The 26,789-nt window shown below is 35.8% G+C and overlaps 1 protein-coding gene across 1 annotated transcript in view; it reads right to left on the bottom strand.

Moving 5' to 3' along the window:
- Positions 1–26,789, bottom strand: part of HMCN1 (hemicentin 1) — a 487,037-nt gene that overhangs the window by 241,367 nt on the left and 218,881 nt on the right. Inside the window, exons 10-11 of the mRNA XM_021682591.1 lie at positions 24,817–24,938; positions 18,700–18,975 (exon numbers count right to left, since the gene is read on the bottom strand). Coding sequence (XP_021538266.1) covers positions 18,700–18,975; positions 24,817–24,938 — 398 coding nt within the window. The remainder of the gene's footprint in view (positions 1–18,699; positions 18,976–24,816; positions 24,939–26,789) is intronic.

The following is a 26,789-nucleotide window of genomic DNA, read 5'->3' as shown; positions in this document are numbered from 1 at the left end:
TTTCTTTCTTTCTTTCTTTCTTTCTTTCTTTCTTTCTTTCTTTCTTTCTTTCTCTCTCTCTCTCTCTCTCTTTCTTTCTTTCTTTCTTTCTTTCTTAGATTATAAATTTGTTGAGGTAAAAACAAGGTCTTTCATATTATTCTGTATTCCATTACTTCCTACAGTACTTAACATCCCCTACATTTTATACAGTGACTTGTAACAATAGATACTTAAAACTGTTGATGGAATACAGTTCATTCCTAAACTGTAACTTGGCTCTAAGAATTTTTATCCTGGCACCACTCAAGGTCTTGCTATATTGATCATTTGTCTCAGCCCATGGATTCACAGAACTTAACAGGAAATATCAATTATTCAAAGTTCCTATTTCATGCATTCCACTTCTATGATAAAAAAATAGACTTTTGAAAATGAAATATTAAATCAGGAAGTTATTGTCAAAAAGGATACAAAAATTCCCTGGGATAACTGGAATGTTGATATATCTGGTCTTATCAATTCCACATTTTACATCTAGATCACTACAGAGTAAGTATTAATCTTCAAAGAAAGTACTATCAAAGAAATAATTTTCTTAGTGTAAATATTCCCCGCTCAAAAAGATAAATGAAAATAAATTCACTTTCACAGTGTTTGAAATAGATGTTATAAGTATTAACGAAAATAAATAAATTTAATAATGTGGTTCTTGCACAATTATGATGTTCCAGGCTCAGTGCTAACCTGTAGGGATACAATGATGAGCCAAACAGACATAGTGTCAACTTTCCATCTAACTGGGTTTTTAATATAAATGAAATCCAGAAATTCAGTTAGTTAGATCTGTATATATTTATGATATATCTTTACTATGTTAGTCTCCAAATTGTGGCTTAATTTCACTAAGAAAAATTAGTCTGAGGAATCCTGATATATTTGAAGGAGATACAAGTGGTTCTGCTGGAGCGGGCAGCTAAACAACTGAACAAAACTAATTAATGCCTAATTGCTAGCAGCTTAACGATCACCTCCCCTTTTTTCCTGTTTACATTGTGTTTTTCAAATTATGATTGTCTTTGAAGTTAATGTTTAAAGGGTTTTTCCTGCCTGTGGACTTGGTTGATAGTTTCATTATCCCATGGATTCTTCTTGGTGAACACAGGGCTACAGAAATGCAGGGGGTCAAGGGCAGACTGGCCATGGCCAACAGTTCAAATTGTGATTGCATCTGGAGTCCATCAATTCTGAAATGCCAGAGGACTACATATGCTGTGGGAGTGGTGCAGATAATCTTCAGGGGATGAGGAAAAAAGGAACACTTTTTCTCTTTGGAATTTATTGAATACCCACATTTATTCAGTCCCACTTTCTGAAAATAAAATGTTTCTTATGTGTAGCTCATTTTAACCCAGGATTGCTGCAAAGATTCAGTAGCTCTTGGGATTTTTGTCTAAACATGGTGCTTTCCAATGAAGTCTGACAGAATTGGCCTGGCATCTTGCCCAGCAAGAATTCCACTGGTAGGCTCTGTAGTTTATGTATCAATGTAAAAATAAATGGCAGTTACTCTAACCAGGATGCAGAGAGCTAAGAGGTCATTTCTCAAATAAAGCCTGGATATAGGGTGCTGCTCAGGGTCATGAAATCAGTCTGTGTACATACACACAGATGGGATGACATCATCTCACAGAAGGTGAGAAATTTACCATTGTTCTGGAAAGAATATTTCCGCTGGCAATAAGAAAATCAGAAAGGACATGAACAAATATGGAAGCAAAATTAGATTTCTGCCAAATAACAGTTGAATAAAGATGGTCAGAATGATTCGGGCTTCACTTGATTTGGTTAAATAAGGATGCAATAGACCTCACTATAATTTTCTCAAGGGTTAGAATTTTTAATTTCCTAGAAAAAAGCTCCTTTTGTTTTGATAAAGTCGTTTTAATGGAGCAAGAACAAGTTTAAAAACCTTAGTTCAACTCCATCAAAGTCTAGAGTCAAATTTTAGGATTTGGGGAGAAGTAATCCATTCTTAGTTGGTTTTTAATCTCATTTTACCACCACGACCCATCACCATTATTATTATCATCACCACCACCATCATCAACCATTATCATAATCATAAATAACAAGTTGCTTTTCATTAGCCAAAGCAATGGAAACATGGCACTCCATTAGTGTTAAGGCATTAATTAATTCTTTATATTTTAATCATAAGAGAAGCAAAATATGTGAGTTTTTATAATTTCTCTCGAGTTACATATAGATTATGATACTAAAAATAAAAAATAAACACTACTTTAAAATTTAGGTGTCTTAACACACTATGAATGGTAAGGTTGGCAAAATGAATTTTAAGTGGCCATGAAAACAGCCATTGTTCTGTCTGCAAAGACTGTAGAAGATAAAATCTTGCCTAACTCTTGCAAATCTTGCAAATGTCATCTTCATACTCAAAGGCATATTTCCTGTTGGTGGTCAGCTGGGTCTGATTTGTTGCTATTATGCCTCTGGTAGGACATTCTCAAAAAGACCTAAAGGACTTTCTCTTCAAGATGATTTAATTATTATCAATAAATTAATCAGATAATGGTAATGCTTTGAATTACCTAAGCAACAATTTAAAATATTTTTCGCCACTAGTATATTTACAGTACTTGGGCAAATTTGTGTTTTCATCCTTTCTCATAACAAACATTTATTGAGTACCTAAGATTTTCAGATACTTTATAACCACAAAGAACTCAAAGAATGTTGTATACAAAACCAAACTATGTACAATTAGTTAGTTCTTAAAATAGGAAGGTAGGTAAAATTATTGAGTGCTTGATATATGCTAGGTATCTAACTCTAGACCTATCATTTATTTCCCACAAAAAACTCTATGAAATGTCACTGCCATTTTACAGAGAAAGCACTTAATAAGGCTTAAAATAGTTAAATAATCGATGGTGTCTGGTCTATACCTTAATAGGGATGATAACTCACAGGATTATTGCAGATTAGCTATATATGTATTATCTAGGCATTTACAAATGAAACTTGATCACAATTCTCATACTTGCATATTTAGGTTACACATCCTACTAATAAATAATACTAAATATATCTTATTTGATTCTTCTGAAATTTGAGATGTTTCTAGATACTCAAAATTTATCAGAAATTTCAATAAAAATAGATAAATTTAGTTTTTCCACATTTGACTGATTAAAAAAAAACCATGCTAATACCTATGTCACCTGGCACTTGTTAAAAAGTAGTTGTGATGATGTCATGAGCATATGGTTATGATAATATCAATTTCATACTTAGTGAAGTAATTCTGGTCATCAGGGACTTAACTTCATCAATCATCTTGAAAAATATTTCCTTTTTTACTGCAATACTCTCCCTGGTGACGTGAACTAATTAGTGACAGACATCCACCCTTTCCTGACACCATAGAAAACAAATTAATACTTCTTATGTTCATACAGACATAATATGGCAAAGAAAAGGAAACCTTGTCTGGCCCTTTGATTTCCATGTGGCAGCATGAAATTGCAGAGAAAATGTCAGTTATACATGGAATATGCTAAAATATTTAACCAGGACATTCATATTCATCTTCAGCTTTAAAAGTCTTCCTCATAAAGGAGCAGCTAATAAAATCAATAGATTTGTGTCTTGTCCCCTGATAAACAGGAAGATAGTATGTTTTAAACAAAACTTTAAACTCATACTGTGTAATAAATATCACCCCACTTATCCTAACTTCTACTCCTAAGCCTGGCTAGTACAAGAATTTGGAAATTTATCAGCCACTGTCAACTTAAAATTGATATATTGCTTTAGCCTGTTTCAAAAAATTTTGCCAAACTCACCCATGATATAATCTTTAAATAGGGTTAACTAAACAATACTTAAAAAAAACTCTATAAATTTTTCATAAGATAATTCTCAGACTGTTATAAAACATGGTTTTAAACGTAAGCAGTAATATGCTGGCAGGTGCTACAACTGGAAAAGAAAGTATTTATATAATGAAATCTAAAATTGTTGGGGCATCTGGGTGGCTCAGTTGGTTAAGCATCCAACTCTTGATCTCCGCTCAGGTCAGGATCTCAGGGTCCTGGGATCAAGCCCCACGTCCAGCTCAACGCGGAGCATGGAGCCTGCTTAGGATTCTCTCTCTTCCTCTCCTTTTGCCCTTCTCTCGCCCTGTTCACTCTTGCTCTCTCTCTCTCTCTCAAAAATAAATAAATAAAATTGTTGATGTGACCCAAATAAGCCAGTGAAGTTAACACGGAAACATGAAACATAAGGTTAGTGACCCAAATCTTCCCTGTAGTGTTATTATTACTTTGAGGTCCATTTAGCAATTAAGGAACAAACACCTATTGGGTGCAATTGTTTTTTTCCCTTTGTGCAAGGCACTATGGATAAAAAGGGGGAGTCAAGAAGTACCTCAGTAATAATACTGGGGAAAAACTAGACACATGGAGTTGATGGTGATTAAGTGCAAAACTGTGTGGCATAAAAAAAAAAAAAAAAAAAAAAGTTCTACAGAAACCAGAACAAAGAGACCAACCAATATTCAGAAAGGTGATTTAGTCTATGCCTAGATCACCCTGAACATACCTGATCTCATCTGATCTCGGAAGCTAAGTAGGCTCAGGCCTCATTAGTACTTGGATGGGAGAAAGAAGGTGGTTTATGAGAGGAAATTCACATCACAGGTAGGATTTAGATAGGAAACATCAAAGTCAAAACAGCTCTGTGAGCTAGGTCATAGAACCAGAATGAGAATGATATAATTTGAAAGTAGTTGGGATGCCTCTGTGACTCAAGCAATGGGAAGTGGAATCAGGCGAACCATGGAAATAGGGAAGTAATGGAGCAGAGGCTTGGGCCAAAGCAGTAGAAAACAGGAATCCACTGAAAGTATAATAGACGTGGAGCCTGGCAGAGGAAACAGTCAGTGGCCACCAGAAAAATCAGTTCTGGAGACTGAAGATGAGACAAGAGTAGTACCTACCCATCCTTTTGAGAAATTCAATACCAAGAAAATTCAAAACTCATACACAGACTCTAAAAATTATCTGCCTGATACTGCTCTGACATATAAAATCTGGCAGCATCAGTAATATTTTATGGCAGGAAATAATAAATCTGAAAGTTCCTCTACTTTCAATTCATAATTAGAGATGAATCTTAATAACAAGTTCAAATATTTAGTTACCCAGATTAAAGAAATAGGAATAAAGGAAAAGACATATGAATATCTGATTCCCTTAAATAGTATCCATATATTGAAAGGAAACATTTCTTTTGCACCCTACAGTGTTTTATGAGGGATAAAGTATTAAAAGTATTATGGAGGAGTCAGTTTGTGGAGGGCTGATGTTTGTAAAATTTATCCTGGGGTAATTAGGAAACAACACAAAGGTTCTGAATGCATGGACATTTAAAGCAATATTTAGGGAAAGTTTGCCTGGTTATACTATGGATTAAAGTGAGGGAACAAAACTGAAAGGAAGGAAGTCCACAAAATGAGGATTTTAATAGTTTAAGCATGTGACATTTGAGATGGGTGAGGGTGTTACCATTAGAAATAAGAGAGGGAGCGATTTAAGAAACAGGGAAGACTGAACTAACCATAGGGAAAGTGGGAAGTACATAGGCCTAAACATATCACTATACCTAGGATAATTCCATCTGAACTCTAAATTTCACATTAGCTCATTCACACTGATCCCAATCAGCATTCCCAAGCATCCACTGATTCTAGCATCCTCCCATAGAAAATGTGTCCCAATATGTCCATAAATAAAAAGGGCATTTGAAATTCAATTTTAAAAACGGATACACTGTGTTTGTGTGGTCTGGGGGAAGGAGCGCAAAGAGTGAAAGAGAGAAAGAGGTCAGGCATGATTCCTTAAAATAGATCCCAAGTACCATGACTCCTGGTCTAGTGCTTTCACTACCCCAGAAAGCAATTAGATTAACAGACGCAGGCAAGAAAGGATTTTTAGCTCAGTAACGTTCAGTGTCCAAAAGAAATAGGGTTAAAAAGTTTTAGAAGCTTTTCTTAGCCTCCCCCAAAAGGGTATGTGTCCAAAAGTTACCTAGTGGAGCAACCAATTGCCAATTGTTGTTTAAAAAGGCATTGAATTACATTTTGGGGAAAAAAAAGTATTTCAGGGCTGTCAATTGATCCCTGTGACGGAAGATTCCCAAGCTTCTAAATGTTCCTAGTGATAATTTCGTGTAACGAGGAACTAAGACCCTGATGAGAAGATACTCCAGTAAGGAGTTTTTAGTATTAAGTTTCTTTTTTTTACTTCAGTTCTTACAATAAAATCTGAGTAAATATCCTTGTTTTGGGGATAGTTAAAAACCTACATTCAGCCCAACCACTTAATTGATTCATATTTTTGAAAACATAACAGAACAAGTTTACAACTGTTCCCAATACTTTTTTTTTGTCATTGTGGATAATATATTGAATGATCTGACATCAAGCAATGCTACATGAGAAATTGGGAAATAATTAGTCTTTAATTACCAAACCTAATTTCTATTGAATTGTACAGACTGTAAAACATATTTTACAGGATCTCTGATTCTTCTAAATATCTGTGTTTACTGTAGAAAAAGCTAACTTTAAAAAGTTACATAATGACTATCATTGAGCCTGCTTAGAATTGTACTTAGTAGCCATGTCCTATCCCAAAAGATGTATACCTAGTGATTTAGCTCAATCAGTGTATTTAAAACATACTGACATTGTTTGAAAATGCATTACTTCCGTTTCCAATTAGGGAGGTGACGCCAGCTAGTTCTGGTGGTAACCAACTGTTAAACATGAGGCTTGCACAAAGAGATTAACAGAATTTCACTAAGAATGATTTACAATAGACAGATGTGTTTGCTCATTTAACTTTTCCTTAATTTTCAATGAGTGGAAATGTTAACGGAATACATTTTAACATTTTTAAAGCTTTTCCAGGCCTACTAGAAAGCTCACATAAAAATGGCCAGGGATTCCTTCCAAAGAGCAAAGGATGAAAACTAAAAGTCAACCAATCAACCAAACAAAAACAACAAAAACAGAGATCAACTGCCTGGAGAAAGAGGCACAGACCACTGAAATCCCAAAGATTTGGAATCAAATGCACATTTCCAAATGATATCTCATCAGTGGAAATATGAAGAAATGGCTACAACTTTTCCAAAGCAGAATTATTACTGAATGGCAATAATCCCAATGAATTATGACAGTGGTTAATCTACATGGCATCAGCAATAAGTTTCCTAAGACTTCTGCTCTTGATATTTCTGCTTTTCTTTTTTCTCTGGAAAAGACTAGAGTTGTGCTGTCCAATAGGGTAGCCACTAGCCATATGTCTATTTATTTTTATTTTTACTTTATTTTTTTTTAGAGAGGGAGGGGGAGGGGCAGAGAGAAAGGGAGAGAGAGAATCTTAAGCAGGCTCCACATGACCCTGAGATCATGATCTAAGCCAAAATCAAGAGTTGGACACTTAACCGACTGAGCCACCCAGGCACCCCTCCACATGTCTATTTAAATTGCCTAAAACTAGATCAAATTTCAAAACAAGTTCCTTTAGGAGCATTAGCCATAATTCAAGTGCTCAAGTGCCACATACACATGGAACAGCACTGATATACAACACTTCTATCATTGTAGAAATTTTTACTAGACAGTGCTGGACTAGACAGAAGGTCTGTTAAATCTGAGAGGTCATTTATTCATTGATTTACCAGTAGGTGGTGCATTGGCAATAAAACACACAGGCAAGGACTAAATTTTGAGAGTTATATGCTGGATCTGTAAAAAATCCCACACCTACAAACCAATATGCTTAGGAAATTCAGTTAATAAAAGAACTGCAATAATGTCAGAGATAGACAATGATAAATTTAGGTTAAATTCCATTTTAGCGAGAAAATACTACTGGCAAATATGCATGAAGATTTCCTAAAAATTTATAATTTTTATTTTCCCATATAAGATGTAAGAATATGTAGCAAATGTTTGCTGCCTTGATATCCATTTGAAGTAATTCCTAGTATAAAATTATTTATACATTGACATTGTTTCCATACAATATTTATTTTTTCTTTCCATAACAATAACAAAAATTCATGAATTCAGGAGCTTTTTTGGGTGATTAGCCAAAACAGATTAAGACAGTAAATAAGATTGATAAGAATGACAGAATTTTAAAAATCTTATTCTTTCTTACTTAGAAAATCTTCAATTAAATGATGACTAGCATTATCTTTACTGGGCTCTATATAACAATTTTCCAAAATCACAGAATTTCCAAATAAGAGAGGAAGGCCATTCTTATTTGACTTGGGGGGAAAAAAGGCACCATCTCCTGTGTGAAACCCTCCTCAACATCTGCTCATCACTGACACAGAATTAAAAGCTCCTGGGTATAGTACCCTGGTGAAGTTCTTACCACTCTGTGTTATAAATATTTATTCATTTAATCTACTTATTTCCTTTCTGATATTATAAACTTATTGAGGTAAGGATGCTGTTTTATCCTCATTTATATCCTCAGCAAGGAGCACAATATCTGACACTTAACGTTTTGGCAAATACATGAATGAATGAATAAAAGTATAAACAAATGAACAAACAAGACACCAGCCCGGACCCTTGGTAGACCTGTTTAGTCAAGGCATTTCATGTGTTTCAGTATTTGTTTCATTATTATGGGGAAAAGTATACCTGTGGCTAAGCAGTATTTTATAGATAGTGCTGTAGGATGCAGCATAAATGAAGATTCCAGCATCATAGTGATTATCCATCAGTTCTGCACTCTCAACCAAATGCTCCTAAGCTAAACCTTTCTGCAGATGAAGCAGTAAGGACTAAGAGCTAATTCAACTTTTATTCATAATAGTCAAATATCATAGCCCTTTCCTCACACCTAAAAAATAGCAAGTTACTACGTTTTCCTTGTATTAAAAATCTAATCTGTAGAAACAGAACTTATTTTTTAATTGGATAATTAACTTATAAAATAATAACTCAAACATTAATCAATGTTCACGGGAATTTAAATAATTCCGGGGCTCCCTGCTCCGCGAGAAGCCTGCTCCCTCTCCCACTCCCCCTGGTTGTATTCCCTCTCTCACTGTGTCTCTCTCTGTTAAATAAATAAATAAAATCTTTAAAAAAAATAATTTCTTAGTATGTGCTATTACATAAGTATTTTTCAGACTTGGCCAAAGTTGCCCTGCCTAAATACTCTATTTGTCATTCAAACTTCCCACAGATAGGCATGCATGCAATACTATGTGCTAAATATTGTGTCAGGCAGTAAAGAAACTAAACTGAAGAAAGTTGGGTCTTGCCTTCATGGAGCTTATTATCTAGTCATCTCATATTTTCTCTGTGTGCTTCTTCTGGAGCCTATTTATTGTTCTCTCTCTCCTCTAGACTGCTCCTTAGCAGCAACTCTACCAGAACTTACGTCAAAGGATTTACCAAACTGTTGTGATCTACCTGGTCTACTCTATAAAGCACCAGAGAAGGAAGGAGTAAGGGAGGGGTAGGGAATTAAAATCAAGCAGTGATTTCTCTAAATCATCATTAGACACAATGCTGAGATTTCCAGAGATTTTTAACCCATGTCACAGAAACCTACAGACATTTGTAACTTTCCTATTTAAAAAAAAAAATCAGTACTCTCACTTTTCTATCCATACCAAGAACGCTTTGTTTAATCTTTTTACACTTGTACCTGAAGCCTGCTAATAGCAGGCATGGGCATTTCTGAATACAATGCAGAACAATGGAAAGACACAGATCTGGGCTGTGTCTCTTGCTGGCTTTGTAACCTAGAACAAGCCAGTAGGGGTCACATAACCCCATCATAAGTCAAGGAAGATCTATATATTTTATTGAGTAGAATTGGATTGTGTTACAACAGAAGTTGGCCCCTAACCACGGAGTCATTAGAATACATTCATCAGATAAAGTAAGTAAACATGAAACTTTTCATAAAATTTACAGTCACCATAGGAAGAACTAGGAAAGCAAATATTTCTATGGAAAACTGCACATTCCTTGGATACCACTGCAGTGAATACTTGAGGCAAAACTTCACTAGATTATTTTTCATCAAATCTAAAGGCCTCCAACTCACTCCTTATTAGATCCCTTGTACAGAAGGCAGTATTTTATTTATTTATTTTTAAAGATTTTACTTATTTATTTGACACAGAGAGAGAGAGTGCATGAGCAGGGAGAGGGGCAGGGGCAGAGGGAGCAGCAGACTCCCCGCGGAGCAGGGAGCCCGATGTGGGGCTCGATCCCAGGACCCTGGGATCACGACCTGAGCTGAAGACAGATGCTTAACCGACTGAGCCACCCAGGTGCCCTAGAAGGCAGTATTTTAACAAAGCATTTTGTTCATTTGTGCTGATTCATACTGGGACATCAAATAACCAAGGCAATGAATACAATTAACTTTTGACAGCAAGTAATGATTTGGGGGTTTTCATTTTAAGTATATGGTTTCATCTCATCTAAATGAAATACACAAAGATGGCACTAGTATTTAAAACAGACATATAGATGTCTCAGGTCAACTTTCAAAAACAAAAAGCTTGACTAGCAAGACTCCAATGTATCAAAATGTCTAGGGAAAGAGATGAGCTAATAAAAAGCAGTTTTCATTATTCCCACATAGATACAGACTTCTATAAATCACAATTTATTTCTGTGAAAATCTTGCAAAGGGAAAAACTGAAAGATTATCATGGCTCTTTTACTGGACTATTCAGTATAGGAAACCTAATGTAATTATTAACTGAAATTCTGCATTTATTCTTTTTGCTTGACCTCACTTTACTTCAGAAAGGATTATTTTATTTTATTTTTGAGAGAGAGAGCGCACGTGCATGCACAAGGTGGGGGGGGGGCAGCAGACAGAGAGGGAGAGAGACAGGCTCCACACCCAGCCCCAAGCCTGACATGGGGCTTGATCTCACGATCCTGAGATCATGACCTGAGCTGAGATCGAGTCAGATGCTTAAGCCACTGAGCCACCCAGGTGCCCCTGCTTCAGAAAGGATTTAAAACAGCTTATTCTGTAATATAGTTCTATAAAATTCCAGACCCTTAAGCTTTCACATATGAATTTTCATATTGACAGAAGTCTTAACATGACACTTTGAGAGGCATTGTTTCTTAATTTATTTTAATTATTCTTTACTTTTACACTCTCATTAACTTTCTTAATTATATCTTAATATTTTAAATATAAAAGTGATAAAGAAAATTTATGGAAAATTTAGCAAAGAAAGAAAATACATTACCATACATAATTCAAACTCCCAATAAAAGTAATGTGAGCACTCTCAAAAATTTTTAAATCCTATTTACACAAAGTTTTAAAATAATGTATTCCTATTAAATACCTTTTTTTAAGTACAGAAAAACGGAAGTAAGTAAGTCATTTATAATTCCATTGCCTCCAAACAAGCAGTGGTCAATCTCATATTCACATTTTTGTCTATATCAGTCTAACTGGGTTTTTCCCCCCTTCCTGGCTTAACTGTGGGTGGCTTCAGTTTGTTTGTTTATATGTTTGACTAGCTGGACTTCTGAGTCTTGTAAACCCCACTTGAGGGAAACCCCTTTCCGAAGAATTTCCTGTGTCTAATTATACCATTATCTCCACAGTGAGGAATTCTCATAATGAAAGAAGCGCATCAACCCATTCACATTCTCTCATGCTCATTATGTGACTGATTCAAACAGCCATAGTTTCTAGGATCAGTGTTTCTTCTCAAGGCTTTTCTGGTAAATTGATAATGAGTCTAATGTCACTAAGGGAAATGAGAATGATGGAAAAGGGCCAGTAGGACATTTGCTTCTGCTACTGCTGTGCTCAAAATTTCATGATACTGCCAAAATTGAAGTCTTTTAAGTGCCCATGGTCTAAGCAAGAGTTAAAGTCCCACTGGGAGCACTGGAATGGCTGATTCTAGGATGGGGAAAGGAATTATCTGATTTCATCTGCCTTTCTGCTTCCCACTAAGATAATAGAGAATTTCTTCCTAAATTAGAGGACACATTCAGACCCTAAGAACCAAAATATGAACAATATTCATTGCAATTATGTTCTAGCCTTTAACATAGTCTGACACCAGTCTGATTTTATCCCTCAGCTTACAACATATTGGTTTAGTCTGAACATATGCTTGTGGAGCTTTTTATCTTATACTAATAATTTGAAATTGCAGCCAGGATGTGTCTAGATGAAGTTCTCTCTTCATTGACCTTGCTTGATTTGCTCACCCAGGACTATTTTTGTTTTCCTCCCTAGGATAATTTTCTTCAACTGTATCTTTTTCTATTTCTTTTGTTTCACTTGTCTTTGTTATATACGTATATATGCCATATACCTAGAAATCTTGAAGTTCCAAGTTCCTGTCTCTGGTTTTTATTTCTCCTTAAAAAAAAAAACAAAACAAAACATATTATTCACTCTTAATTCTTTTCCTCAACGTTCTGAAAGAACTTCTCAAATTCATGCACCACATCCCTGATTTTATATTTATGTAATATAAATTCTGTTTAGTGCCCCTAATTCAAATTTGCATTGTATTATTCCAACAACAAATCCTTTCTTATTCCATCACACCTGTAGTTGTCCTATCACCTCAGCCAGTTCCTCCTTAATCAATATCTACTCCTGCTCAAAGGAGGATAGGTCTTTTAGAAAGACATTGGTGACACTAAACATTTTTTTCGTCTTTAGAATAAACTGCCTTCAGAAGCATCCATTTCTTCTAAGGCTATCCCCCCTTATTTTATTCCCCAGTATCTTTTTCTTAGGCCCAATGCTTTATTTTTTTTTCCTGTTGTTTTGTTTTGTTTTGATAATTTTCTGTTTATTCATCCTCAAATTAGGTGACATCAAATCCAGACCCAGTGTCTATCAACAAAGTGTTTGGATAGACATAGCTTGATTATTTGGCTACTTCTGTTCTAGTTGAACTGCCTTTGCAGCTCTGCAGCTGAGTTAGTCTGATATGCATAGCTCCTTGCACAATTCTCATCTATTATGCTCTTTGGGCTGAGATTGGGATACTCCCCTCTGCTACCAGCTCTCTCTAAAATCCCTAATTGACACCCCTATCAATGTTTCTCATGTTTCCAAATATTTTCATTTGGAGAGAAACATATATCCAAGTTACAATTCTCTACGTGGGCCCCAGCTTGCCTGTCTACTTTTTTTCTCTCTCTTTCTGTATTTACATTTTATTTTATTTTATTTTAATTATTTTGTTCAATTAGCCTGTCTACTTCTTGTCCTACATTTTCCTTACTGGATGGTTATCGCTATTAATATGTGTGAGGAGACAGGATTATGGCTGTAATATTTTCTTTTTGGAGCAAAGTACGAAACAGAAGGAAAAAGATACATCCTCCCAGCTTTCATGTGAACATAAAAAGGATGGACCATTGGTTGAGATTTTCATTCCACAGACCTTAAAATATGAACATTACATATGCATATTTACATTATATATACATATGTATATAACTAAAAATCTTTATATATAATAGCTATAAAATTCCTCCCAGAATTTTTGCTACTATCCATTGCCACTGGGTTTTGGTATTCTTCAGTTTTGTCTTTTTGAGGTCTTTATTGTTATTTTACTGTTAGATGAGGAGAGGCTGCAGCAGCTACAGATATGCTATTTAAAACCAAAAAATTCTTGCTAATTATATATTTTAAAACTACTACCCAAACTTTGTAAAGTATGTATGTGTAACTCTTAAGATTATTCCCGATAGCAGCAGTTTCCGAACAGACATGTGGAGGTAAAGAAATGTAAATGAGGCTATGAATTAAGCTATTGATTCCCATATAATCAAGAAAATTATTTGTAAAGTATGTATTCAAAACAAGTAACTATTATACCTTTACGTTTTCTGAAACTGTTTTCTAGTTCTGCTTTTAAAAACATTTTACTGCATATAAATGAAATTAATTTATAATTTTAGATCCAATGTCAGTAGTTGACAAGCATCTTTTATTCTTATAAATAAATTATAACCCTGGGTACAATAGTTTATTTCATCAAATATCCATAGCTTTGCAATAGTACATTCAATAGTAAAATAATGCATTCAGATGGCTACAATTAGCTAGAGTTCTCATTTCTTATTAAACAAGTGTCATTAACACTAGTCTATAGTTTTGTTAGATTTTTAAAATATCTTTTTTCATCACATTTCATCCCTCAAACTCAAGACCAACTAGATAAGCCATAAAATAACAACTCTAAACAGATTTATACCACTTGAGATGATACATACTAGCCAGTAATCAGGTAATATTGTATGTCTTTTGTATTTATGTTTTGTGTATTATAAAATATCTTACCTCAGCACTTATTTAAATCATTGGCTAATAATGACTCTATTTTGCCAGAAAGAAAAGAGTGAAGGGCTTCTTTTAAAGATATACCTTTCTAAATCATAGGGTTCATTCTGTAGAATAGATTCAAATGCTATTTCATAAAATGTTATCCATGATAAAAAAGATGTGGTATATATATATATATATATATATATATATGATGGAATATTATGCAGCCATCAAAAGGAATGAGATCTTGCCATTTGCAACGACGTGGATGGAACTGGAGGGTATTATGTTGAGTGAAATAAGTCAAGCAGAGAAAGACATGTATCATATGATCTCACTGATATGAGGAATTCTTAATCTCAGGAAACAAACTGAGGGTTGCTGGAGTGGTGGGGGTGGGAGGGATGGGGTGGCTGGGTGATAGACATTGGGGAGGGTATGTGCTATGGTGAGTGCTGTGATTTGTGTAAGACTGTTGAATCACAGACCTGTACCCCTGAAACAAATAATACATTATATGTTAAAAAAAAAAAAAAGAAGAAGAAGAAGAAGATAGCAGGAGAGGAAGAATGAAGGGGGGGAAATCGGAGGGGTAAACAAACCGTGAGAGACGATGGACTCTGAAAAACAAACCGAGGGTTCTAGAGGGGAGGGGGGTGGGGGGATGGGTTAGCCTGGTGATGGGTTTTAAGGAGGGCACGTTCTGCATGGAGCACTGGGTGTCATACGCAAACAATGAATCATGGAACACTACATCAAAAACTAATGATGTAATGTATGGTGATTAACATAACATAATAATAAATAAATAAATAAAAATTAAAAAATAAATAAATAAAACTAGAATGAGCTTTAGTGTGGCACTACCAATGGCTTCCTGAAATATTGGTATATCTTTAAATATTAACATTTAGTTACAGTGCTGAAGGCTTTCTGAAGAGTTTTTAAGTCTCTCCCTGCTCCACCTCTGAATAAGCAGGGCTTTCCTTTTATTTCGGAGCATGCAATATCTCTGTTCAAGAGGCGAAATGCATTGAAATAGCTCCATACTGGGTTAAACAAACAGCTATATATTTTCAGTCCATCCTCACAGGATTTTCCAAATGAGGTAGAGGGGCCACTTTAGAAACGATCCAGAAATTCAAAGTGGTACCCCTGGAGCTTCTGTTCTTTGGGATGCTAGGAAAATTCTAGGGAGTTTAATGTTCTCCTTCAAACCCCTAGGCCAGTCTACATTGTTATTATTTTATCCATATCCTATTTGTCTTACTATTTTGGAATAAAAACACAGCAGTGTATGAAGAAAAAAATATATATTACCCATGAAAATACCTCAGAGGTCTTTTATAAATGCATATTCTCAGGCCAGAACACCAGGCCTAGGGAATCAGAATCTCTAGATATGGGGTTGGAAATCTGCTTTTTTAAAAAAAATAAGTTCCTTGGATAATTCCTTATCCAGGAAAGTTTGAGAGTTTGAGAATCACTGCTCAAATTGAGTAAATTGAATACTAATGCACTGAAAAGTTAACCTGGGGAAACTAGGAAGACTCTGATTTTATTTTACAATCCCATTCTAAGGGACTTCAAGTAAAGAACCAAGATCAAATATCAGAAGTCCATTAGCATTTTATTCTATCTGTAAAAACAGTCTCAAAATTCTGGTAACTCAAGTTACCACTTGGATAGACTCTAATTATCTAGGCAGTTTACCATGTGGAAATGCAGTTAGCCATTTACAAAAGCAATGTTTCCCTAGAGGATTCACCAGATCAACTAACAAAAGACACACATTCGGATTACAGAACATATCTCAACTACCAGTGAGAAAACGAGAATCAGATGTCAACCATTTTGTTAATTCTCATGGTAGTTTCACTTTTCTGCCATTAATAACAATCTCAGCACTAGCATTGAGATGCAATGTTCATTCTGTTAGATAACCTTGTTAAAAAATCATCTGAGAGTGTTACTTCAGGCATGTTATAAAATTGTTTCTAATACTATAACCAAATAGCCAGACACAATCCTGATGCAATCAGTCTCCCACATCAAGGATTTGAAATGAAATACTCTGTTGAAGCAGCAACTGAATCTTTCAGCTTAAGAGTTGAAAACTGCCAAGAGTAATTTGTTCATTACATTAAGGCTCTCAGCTGGTCTATAGACATTTAGAAGCCAAATGTGATTCTACTGAAAGAGATACTCTGGAACACTTTCTGATCTACATTTAATCATCCTGAAGAATATATATATTTGTAGCCAGTAAACCACATTGTTAACACACTGTTTGCGGCTATCTAGACATAGTCTATAAAGACATAATTAAAGATTGGCTTACCATTAGTTTACTCTCAGTAAGAACTTTTGTGTATAAGATAAAAAAGATAAAAACAACCCTGCTAAAATTTAATAAAATTTCACCAAGATGAGAAACATCTTAAACTTTAATTAAAAAAATAAAAGTAGGGGGCGCCTGGGTGACTCAGTCAGTTAAGCGTCCCACTCTTGATTTTGGCTCGGGTCATGATCTCGGGGTTGTGAAATCGAGCCTTGCATTGGGCTCTGTGCTCAGTGAGGAGTCTGCTTAAGATTCTCTCTCCCTCTGCTCCTCCCCAACTTGCTGGCACCCTCTCTCTAAAATAAATAAATAAGATCTTTAAGCAAATAAATAAGTAGAAGTAAATTAGTTACATTGGAAATAATATAAAACTCAAATTGGGAAGAATTTTTAAGCAAATTATTAAAACAAACTGAGGGTTCTAGTGGGAGGGGGTGGGGGATGGGTTAGCCTGGTGGTGGGTATTAAAGAGGCACGTTCTGCATGGAGCACTGGGTGTTATGCACAGACAATGAATCATGGAACACTTCATCTAAAACTAATGATGTGATGTATGGGGATTAACATAACATAATAAAATAAAATAAAAAAACAATTAGAATTTTTTAAAAATCCACACGATAGACTAGAGAATTTAAAACTAGTAAATCACCCAGAGACAATTTCTATTTATAGTCTCAAAATAAAAGTCTCTTAAAAGGACTAGCTGTGTTTATCTTAAAAAGTCACCTATTTGCCACCCACAGAATGGGAGAAGATATTTGCAAATGACACTACAGATAAAGGGCTGGTATCCAAAATCTATAAAGAACTTCTCAAACTCAACACCCGAAAAACAAATAATCAAGTCAAAAAGTGGGCAGAAGAGATGAACAGACACTTCTATGAAGAAGGCATACAAATGGCTAACAGACACATGAAAAAATGTTCATCATCATTAGCCATCAGGGAAATCCAAATCAAAACCACATCGAGATACCACCTTACACCAGTTAGAATGGCAAAAATGGACAGGGAAAGAAACAACAAATGTTGGAGAGGTTGTGGAGAAAGGGGACCCCTCTTACACTGTTGGTGGGAATGCAAGTTGGTACAGCCACTTTGGAAAACAGTGTGGAGGTTCCTCAAAAATTTAAAAATAGAGCTACCCTATGACCCAGCAATTGCACTACTGGGTATTTACCCCAAAGACACAGATGTAGTGAAAAGAAGGGCCATATGCACCCCAATGTTCATAGCAGCAATGTCCACAATAGCCAAACTGTGGAAAGAGCCGAGATGCCCTTCAATGGATGAATGGATAAAGAAGATGTGGTCCATATATACAATGGAATATTACTCAGCTATCAGAAAGGATGAATACCCAACTTTTACATCAACATGGATGGGACTGGAGGGGATTATGCTAAGTGAAATAAGTCAAGCAGAGAAAGTCAATTATCATATGGTTTCACTTATTTGTGGAATATAAGGAATAGCATGGAGGACATTAGGAGAAGGAAGGGAAAAATGAAGGGGGGGGACTCAGAGGGGGAGACGAACCATGAGAGACTATGGACTCTGAGAAACAGACTGAGGGTTTTGGAGGGGAGGGAGGTGGGGTGATGGGTTGGTCCAATGGTGGGTATTAAGGAGGGCACGTACTGCATGAAGCACTGGGTGTTATATGAAAACAAGGAATCGTGGATCACTACATCAAAAACTAATGATGTATTGTATGGTGACTAACATAACATAATAAAATTTAAAAAAAAAAAAGTCACCTATTTGTTAGTGATGTTTTAGTTTCCAGGTTAGTCAGCTTTACACTACTTAAGATCCATAAGGCCTTTATCATTCAAAACAGTAATTGTTTGGGTAGATACTGTCATTCTCAAATAGCTAATTTAAGGGAATAAAGTTCAAAGAAAGAAGAGAGGAAGACATCATAACTCTGAAGTTACCATATGCACATACCTTGCACTGTGAGGAAAACTGAAGCAGCTGATGATCCTCCTTCATTGGAAACCACACAGTGATACTCCCCAGCATCGTTGAACTTCACACTCCTTAGCTCCAATGATAGGTTAGCCAAGATCCTCATTCTTGCTGGGTCTGCCTGTCTGGCATCTCGGTCATTCCTCTGCCAGGTTAGATTGTAATCCACTGCACTGATGACGAGACATGTCAAAACTGCTCTTTCTCCAGGAGTGACTGTAACATTATCAGGCACTTGGATGACTGGAGGGGGCTCTGTGTAAAATGAAAATATTCAAATCAAGAGACCTAACAGCCATTTTGCTCACTTACCGATGTGGTTTAAATATTTAATGAGTATGTATTGAAAATCTTGTAGGGAAGGGGCACCTGGGTGGCTCAGTTGGTTAATCGACTGCCTTCAGCTCAGGTCATGATCCCAGAGTCCTGGGATCGAGTGCCGCATCAGGCTCCCTGCTCACTGGGAAGCCTGCTTCTCCCTCTGACCCTCTCCCCTGTCATGCTGTTTCTCGCTCTCTCTCAAATAAATAAATAGAATCTTTAAAAAAAAAAGAAAGAAAATCTTGTAGGGAAGATGCAGTACAAGAGAATTTATTCATTAATACATATGTCTATGACCTGAAGAAAATTATCATTTAATTAAAAGATTCTTACAAAGTAGTGCATATTCGGGCGCCTGGGTGGCTCAGATGGTTAAGCGTCTGCCTTCGGCTCAGGTCATGATCCCAGCGTCCTGGGATCGAGTCCCGCATCGGGCTCCCTGCTCCTTGGGAGCCTGCTTCTCCCTCTGCCTCTCTCTCTGTCTCTCATAAATAAATAAATAAAATCTTTAAAAAAAAACAAAGTAGTGCATACTCTTAAAAAAAGAAATCCATCTAATTTTTATCAGATTTGCCAAACACTGTAGTTTTAAATGTATGTCTTTAATTGAAGATTTGAATGTTCCCTAATTTAAATTTTAAATTTTAAATTAAATTTTAAAACATCTTACTGTAAAAGTGAATAATAGCACAGGGTACTTGTAACCTGAAGACACCATGCAAAGAATGTGTTTTTAGTTCCTTTAATCCTCAATGTAAAAAAAAAAAAAAAAGTAGCGCTTGTTTACATACCAAAGCATACACATACAAGTCTAAATTTATAAATTATAGATGTGAGAATCAAAAAGGCATGGCAAAAGGATATGATTAGACTAATTTAGGATTGTGGAGTGAAGCAAATTTTTATTTGAGTTTTGAAGAAAGTAGCAATTATGGATTTTTTTAATTTAAAAATATTTAGTGTTTAAAAGAAAAGAGGACACAAAGTATGGTAGACAATAGTATACTAAGTATGACAGTATCAGCTTTAAGGAGAGTTACAATCTCATTAAGAAGACACAGTACAATAGCAGTGCATGACAAATGTTCCCCCAGAGGCATGAGGAATGTTTTGATTTAAGAAGGTTAAGTTAAGAGTAGGCGCAGACCTTTAATAAAATTGTACATAGAAAGCCATGCACACAAAAGGTATTGAGTAATGCATACACGTTTCAGATGTGGTTAAAAGCCACTTACTAGTTAAATATTTAGCCAACATTCTAGAGAGAATCACATATTACTCTAGTTAATTTGAGAATAAATACAAATGCCCCTCTAAAGTACACTCTGCCCAAGTGCTTTAAAATGACCTTCTGTAGCAAGCCATTATTCAGCAATAATACAGCAATAAAAACTGTGGTGAGTTATGCTAGCTAGAAACCCATGTGCCTGTTTTAGTTTAAATATGAAAGAGTATAAGATATTCAAGATCAAATTTTATTCTCCTTTATTCAAAACCATTTATAAGTGCAGATGAATCATAAGCCTAGAAAAAACCTGGAAGCAATATGCCAAAACCATAGTGGTAATCTCCGAGGGATAGAAATGTGCATATTTTCCGTATTTTTCTTTATATTTATCCTAGTTTTCCAAAGATTTTTAGAAGAATAGATGCTATTTTAAATTATTTAAAAAACAAAATTTTATCATTTTGCTATGTTTTTTAAAATCTCTTATGAAAATGGCTAGTGAATCAAGTAGAAAGAGTACATGACAAAGAAAGTTCTGGAGTCTGGCTAGGCTTGACACACAAAATACGAGATGCTTTGTTAAATTTGAATTTCAGATAAACATCAAATAATATTTTAGTATACATATGTCTCATGAAATTATTTCAGACACACTTATATGAAATTCAAATTTAACTGGGCATTCTATGTTTTTATTTGCTGAATCTGGCAACTATATGCTGCCTAGTTCTATCCCTAGGTGTGTGACCTTAGAGAAGTCAACGATTAATTTAGGTTATCTTTTTTTTTTTTTTTAAAGGGAGAGAGAGAGCCGGGGTGGGCGGGTGGGGCAGAGAGAAAATCCTAAACAGGCTCCACACCCAGCGCAGAGCCCAATGCAGGCCTCGATGAGGGGCTCAGTCTCACAACCCTGAGATCATGACCTGAGCCAAAATCAAAAGTTGGGACGCTTAACTGAGCCACCTAGGCACCCAATTAAATGAGGTTATCTTAAAGACCCTTTCTAGTTCTAATGTTTTATGACTCTAACATACAAGATGGCATAGACGACCAAAGACCTGAAAGTGATAGTACATGCTTGTGTTCCCATCTTATCAAGATTTTCTGAAGGCCATATGACATTTTGTATGGCTTTCTTTTCTTTGTTCTTTTGAAACAAACTTCTTCAACGAGACTAGGTATTTTTTTGAGATTTTTTAGAAAATGGGAAATCTCAATTAGGTATGTAGGGAATGCTGGGCACATGCCTAGATCCCTCTTAAGGACCAAGGCACTCATTTCCCTAGCTGCTATGCTTGCTGGCTACATATAGCTCAGAGCCAAGGGTGTTAACCTGCTCAGGGTAAGACCCCTTGTCCAGGGTAGCCCACATCCAGTGACCACTTCATGAGGAAGCAAAGGACCAGCTCTCTTGCCTCAATTCAGGACCATGACAGCTCCAGAATTCCCTGTGGGATCAGCTAAGGTCCTAGTAGTGACTACACAACAATTTAACTTCTTCCACTTATGTTACTTCCTTATAGGTGCTTTTTCCTAGAAAACTCCCCAATAACCCTCTTGCATACAAACCCTGCCTCAGAGTTTATTCCCTCTGCAGACATAAATTCAAATATGTAAAATGCCAACTTTCTAATAACATAACCGGTAAGATTTGAAATGACATACAATATCATTGCTGCATAAATAACTAGAGATAATAAATATAATACACATGGAAATATTTATTCATACATAAATAAATTTGCCGAGGTTGGAGGAAATGATGAGGGAAGCCGAGATAATGGAATACCTAGCCTGGTGCTGGAAGTTAGCTCTTCCTAAGTGAAACAACAACTGAGGCTAGAATAAGGGAACCAGAGATGGAAACTCAAAGCCTCAAAACTGAAAGAAGAATGACAAGTATAGGCCTTGTGGCATTAGGTAAAGACTGCTGGAAGAGGGCACCTGGGTGGCTCAGATGGTTAAGCGTCTGCCTTCGGCTCAGGTCATGATCCCAGGGTCCTGGGATCGAGTCCCGCATCGGGCTCTCTGCTCCTTGGGAGCCTGCTTCTCCCTCTGCCTCTCTCTCTCTGTCTCTCATGAATAAATAAATAAAATCTTTAAAAAAAAAAAAAGACTGCTGGAAGAGAGTACAGGGATCGTCTCACTCCTTATCCTTGTAACCATAATGGGCCACTTGCCTGCTCTGGGCTTCAGTTTCTTTACCTACAAAATGATGAGGTGGTGCAAGATTATTTCCAAGTCTTATCCCGTTCTAAAACAATATCCTATAATTATAATTTAAGATTCCCTGTCACTGACATGCCCCTGACAAGACTTCTTTATTCTTGGTATTTTACTTAAACCCAAAATTATAGTACTCTATGTGTGTGCATTGGGGGAGAGGCATTGTGTTAATAAAGAAATTCAGTAAATTAACGTAATTTGTAACAGCACTAAACTAAATTACTAAATGTCACTTGAAAAGAATGAGTTTTTCATGCTTCTGCAACCCTATTCATTTGTTTCTATGTGTTTATATTCAATAAAAGTACGATGCTTTTTACACCCATTTTGCATTTAAGACATTCAATAATCAACATTTCACATGAACCAAAAATCCTTAAACATGTCAACTAGAAGAAAATGCTGGAAAAATTGAGGTAACCTATTAGTAGAACTTTAGCTTTTCTTTAAACTGCTCTTGGGTGCCCTTTGACTTTACAAAATAAATTAGTGTCCATAGTGACACAAGAACATCACTATCCCATGATGCCTTCATTATTAACACTCCTTTCCAAAATATAAGATCTAATTATCCTGTGAACTTGCACCTGATCCCAGTGGGCTGGTCAGGTAACTGCTGGGATCTCAGCCTAGGCTAAGAGAGATTCAGAAGTGGGTGGAGGTCAGGCAATGGGTGAACCCAGAAAGAACTATCTACTCTTCCAAGTCCAAAGGGGCACTTGCTTGTTACTTCTGTGGTTGTAATCATTGCCATTACCATCAGTGTTTCTGCTCCTTCTTTCCTAATTGACCGAATGGGACACGATTCCTGAAATCTGGCTTGAGTACAGTGTAATTTCCTGATACCACTGCCTGGCTAGTACAAATTAAAGTAGAGGGGCATGTGTACAACACGCATATGGAAGTTACTGACACCCAGAGCCAAATTCTTACCAGTTCACAAATTTGTACTGGACTTCCCAGTTGTTTATGCAAGATGTTTAAATCCACTCACTCAAATTTCTTTCCCTGTTGTCTTTCCCTTAATTAATATTGCTGGGGCGGGGGGGGGGGGGGGAAAAAAAAAAAAGCCCAGAAAATCTCAAGTGCTCAAGTGTTTGTTTTCCCAGAAGCTGAGGAACGTTGACACAATTCCAATGCCTTTCATAATTACTGGAGATGAAAAAATGAATAGTTTATGATGCATGTCAACAAAATTGTTTCAGGAGGCAAACTTTATTTTTCTAAGAATAAGAGAATACAAATAAATTTACTCCAAGAAGAACATGCTTGCATGCCTCTGTTTTAAAGTTCAGCTTGGACTTATTGATAACAAACATAAATCCTAGACTTCTAAGCAGTCCTACAATTCTATAGTTTCTTTTGTCTTTGTCTCAAGAAAATGCACATTGTTACTAAAAGCAGATACAGACATTGTTATAAAACTCAGCAGCTACATTTAGGTCAGAATAGGGTTACTATTAAACACATAGCAACACTGATCTACAAGGCAGGTAGAAAATAAATCAACTGAAACAAACTTTCCAATAAATTCTAGATTTATGCTGAGTAAGTGGCTTAAATCATGATCATTTGTTTAAAATGACAGTCCTTTTGTGTCCTGAGAATTCTGCGAGATTAGAGGAAAAAGTGATTTTTTTCACTAAAATATATTCTGCCTTATAAAGCAATGAGTTTTGCCTCTCATTTATTCATCGGAAACATACTATCTAAAAGCAAAATAATTAGCATTTCTTCCACTCTTCTTAATACCAATATTGTAGCCACTGAGGCCCTGTGTTTCTTGAACATGATCACTTTCATTATTGTCTTCAATTTAATGTCAGAATCCACTCATAAAAGCACTCTGCTTATTATTAACATGGGGGAGGAAAAGGGAAAGTTTTAACCCTGTTATTCTCAGAATAGAACTCTTCCTTTTCTTAAATTCTATCCCTTCCTTTCTCTAAATTTCTTTAAATTTTAATAAAAATGCTATATGGTCATTTCCAAAAATATTTATTGGGTCCCTACAATAATAATGATAATAGTACAACAACCACCACAATAATACCTAAGGTCTATCAAGTGTTTCCATGTGCCAGGCTCTCTTCTATGTGCTTTACATATACTCTCTCTTTATCCTCGTAGTTTCTCCATGAGATAGAGACTGTTACAGATATCCTCATTTAACAGTTTGGGAACCCAAGGCCCTGAGTCCTTCAGTGATTGGCCCAAGAAGGTCACACAGCTAAGAGGTGGTGAAACCAGGCTTAGCAAACATCCCATTTCCATAGATGCGTTAATATGCAGGCAACGGCAAAGCAATTAGTAATAATTACCTGACACATCAAAAAATGTCTGCGCCCGTCCGGTCCCTGCGCTGCTGAGAGCAATGCATTCGTAGGTGCCTTCATCAGACAAAGTGACATTTTCAATCTCCCAGTTCACACTGGCAGATTCTCTGGGGTAACAAAATAGAGATCTTTTCAGTTATGACAAAAACAAGGCAAAGCTGAAAGTGGTGACTCCACTATTTTTTTTGAAATATTCATTATTAACACATTAACATGAAGAACAATGTAAAAATAAATGGATTAAACTGCAGAGTTCTTTATCGCTTAGAAGGACACACCTTTTAATTAGAACATTAAACTCTCTGAGCAAAAGGCACAACAAAGGCAATAAGATAGGGAGTTTGTGAATTTCTTTAGGGAAACATTTTCTGGCTGTGTCAAAATACAAGATAATGAGTTAATAGAGAAACACTCCTTAAATCCTCTCTCCTTCCATATTATTTCCAGTTTTGGAGCATGTTCGGTGGGGGTTCTTAGCCAAAATGAATTCAACCAGGTAATTCATAAGTTTAAAAGTAGAAAATAGACTTTTGGATTCCAAAAAGATAAGTTCTCTTTAACTTTCTTATGTGTAAGCTCCACATAAGGTTACAGAAACTATCTGGTTCAACCTGTGTATACATTGAGAAAAGAAAAGAAAATTATCAGTTTTATTATCAAACTGTCATTTAGGTTAAAAAAAAAATCCCTTTGCTATAATATTTATCCATTCATTTAATAAATACTATTCTTTGTCCTTCAACACTCTTCAAATTGTTTCTCATTCTCTGGAGGTGTCTTAGTAATAGATATATTTAATCCTAATAGATATTTAATATCTAATTAATAGATAAAAATATTTATAAGATTCTAGTAATCTACAAAACAGGCATTATCTTATGTTAAAATATAATTGAAAATCGTAACGATTTTCATAATTTTTTTCTTACATTCACCCATAGCTATTTATAACCTTAAACATTCAAGACACAGATGAGATGAAAAGCCCATTGCAGTCAAGACACCTTCCACTGGAGTCTGAAAGTGGTGTGAGATATAATATCAGTAATGACTCCAGATCTCTTGCTTTCCAGACAAACCATATCTGTCATCAAAAAACCATGAAGAACTTACTGAGCTCTTAATGTGTATTTAGCACATTAGACTTTGTAAGAGAAAGCGAAGTCATAGGTTCCTGTCATCAGAAAAGTGAGAGAATGAGCAAAGTCATTGTTCCATATATTTTAGTAACCGAGAATATTCATTTTAGTTAGTTTCTTTTCAGTTGTGTATGCATTAGATGTCAGTGGTCCTGTGACATTCAGAAAGAAAGGGATTATGAGTTGACTCTAACCCCTAGTGATCACCTAAGCTATATCTTTTGTGCTTAATAGCAGTAAACTGAGTCCAGGTTTATAACTGTCATTGTCTAGGAGGTACTGGTAAGTTCCGGGAAGGCAGGAGTTTGAAATACATGCAGTCATTTGTGTTTTCTGCAATGCCTACTTCACAGCCAAGCATATATTAGGATTCATCAAAAACTTAGACACATGTAAATTTTAGAACAGATAATGGCAGTTCTTCCAGTCCCAAGTCCTCTGTTTTAGAAACAACTAAGTTGAGATTCAGGAAGAAGGATAAGTGATTTATTCAAAGGCACACAGCCAGTGTTGGATTGCTTGAAGAATATTCTTTACAGTGATACTTGCTCCTCTCTTATTTATGAAATATTACATGAAAATAATTCTCTTGTACCATATCATCTTCTCAGTTAACATTAAAATTATATGGCCACAATAAGAAGTTTTGAAGGCATTGCCTTTGGAATAAGGAAAGAACATGTCAAATACAAATGTGTCCTGTTGCTCATGCAAACTAATTCTCTCTTACATCCCCTAGTGACCATAGCGACTCACATAACAAAGATTAAGTCACATGTCCCAAGCTGTTAGGAAATCTAGGGCAGAGACGTGTGAGTG

Source organism: Neomonachus schauinslandi, chromosome 6 (genome assembly GCF_002201575.2).
Source record: "Neomonachus schauinslandi chromosome 6, ASM220157v2, whole genome shotgun sequence".
NCBI classification, from domain to species: domain Eukaryota; kingdom Metazoa; phylum Chordata; class Mammalia; order Carnivora; family Phocidae; genus Neomonachus; species Neomonachus schauinslandi.
The sequence above is the reverse complement of the archived record's forward strand: the minus strand, read 5'-3'. Positions and strand labels throughout refer to the sequence as shown.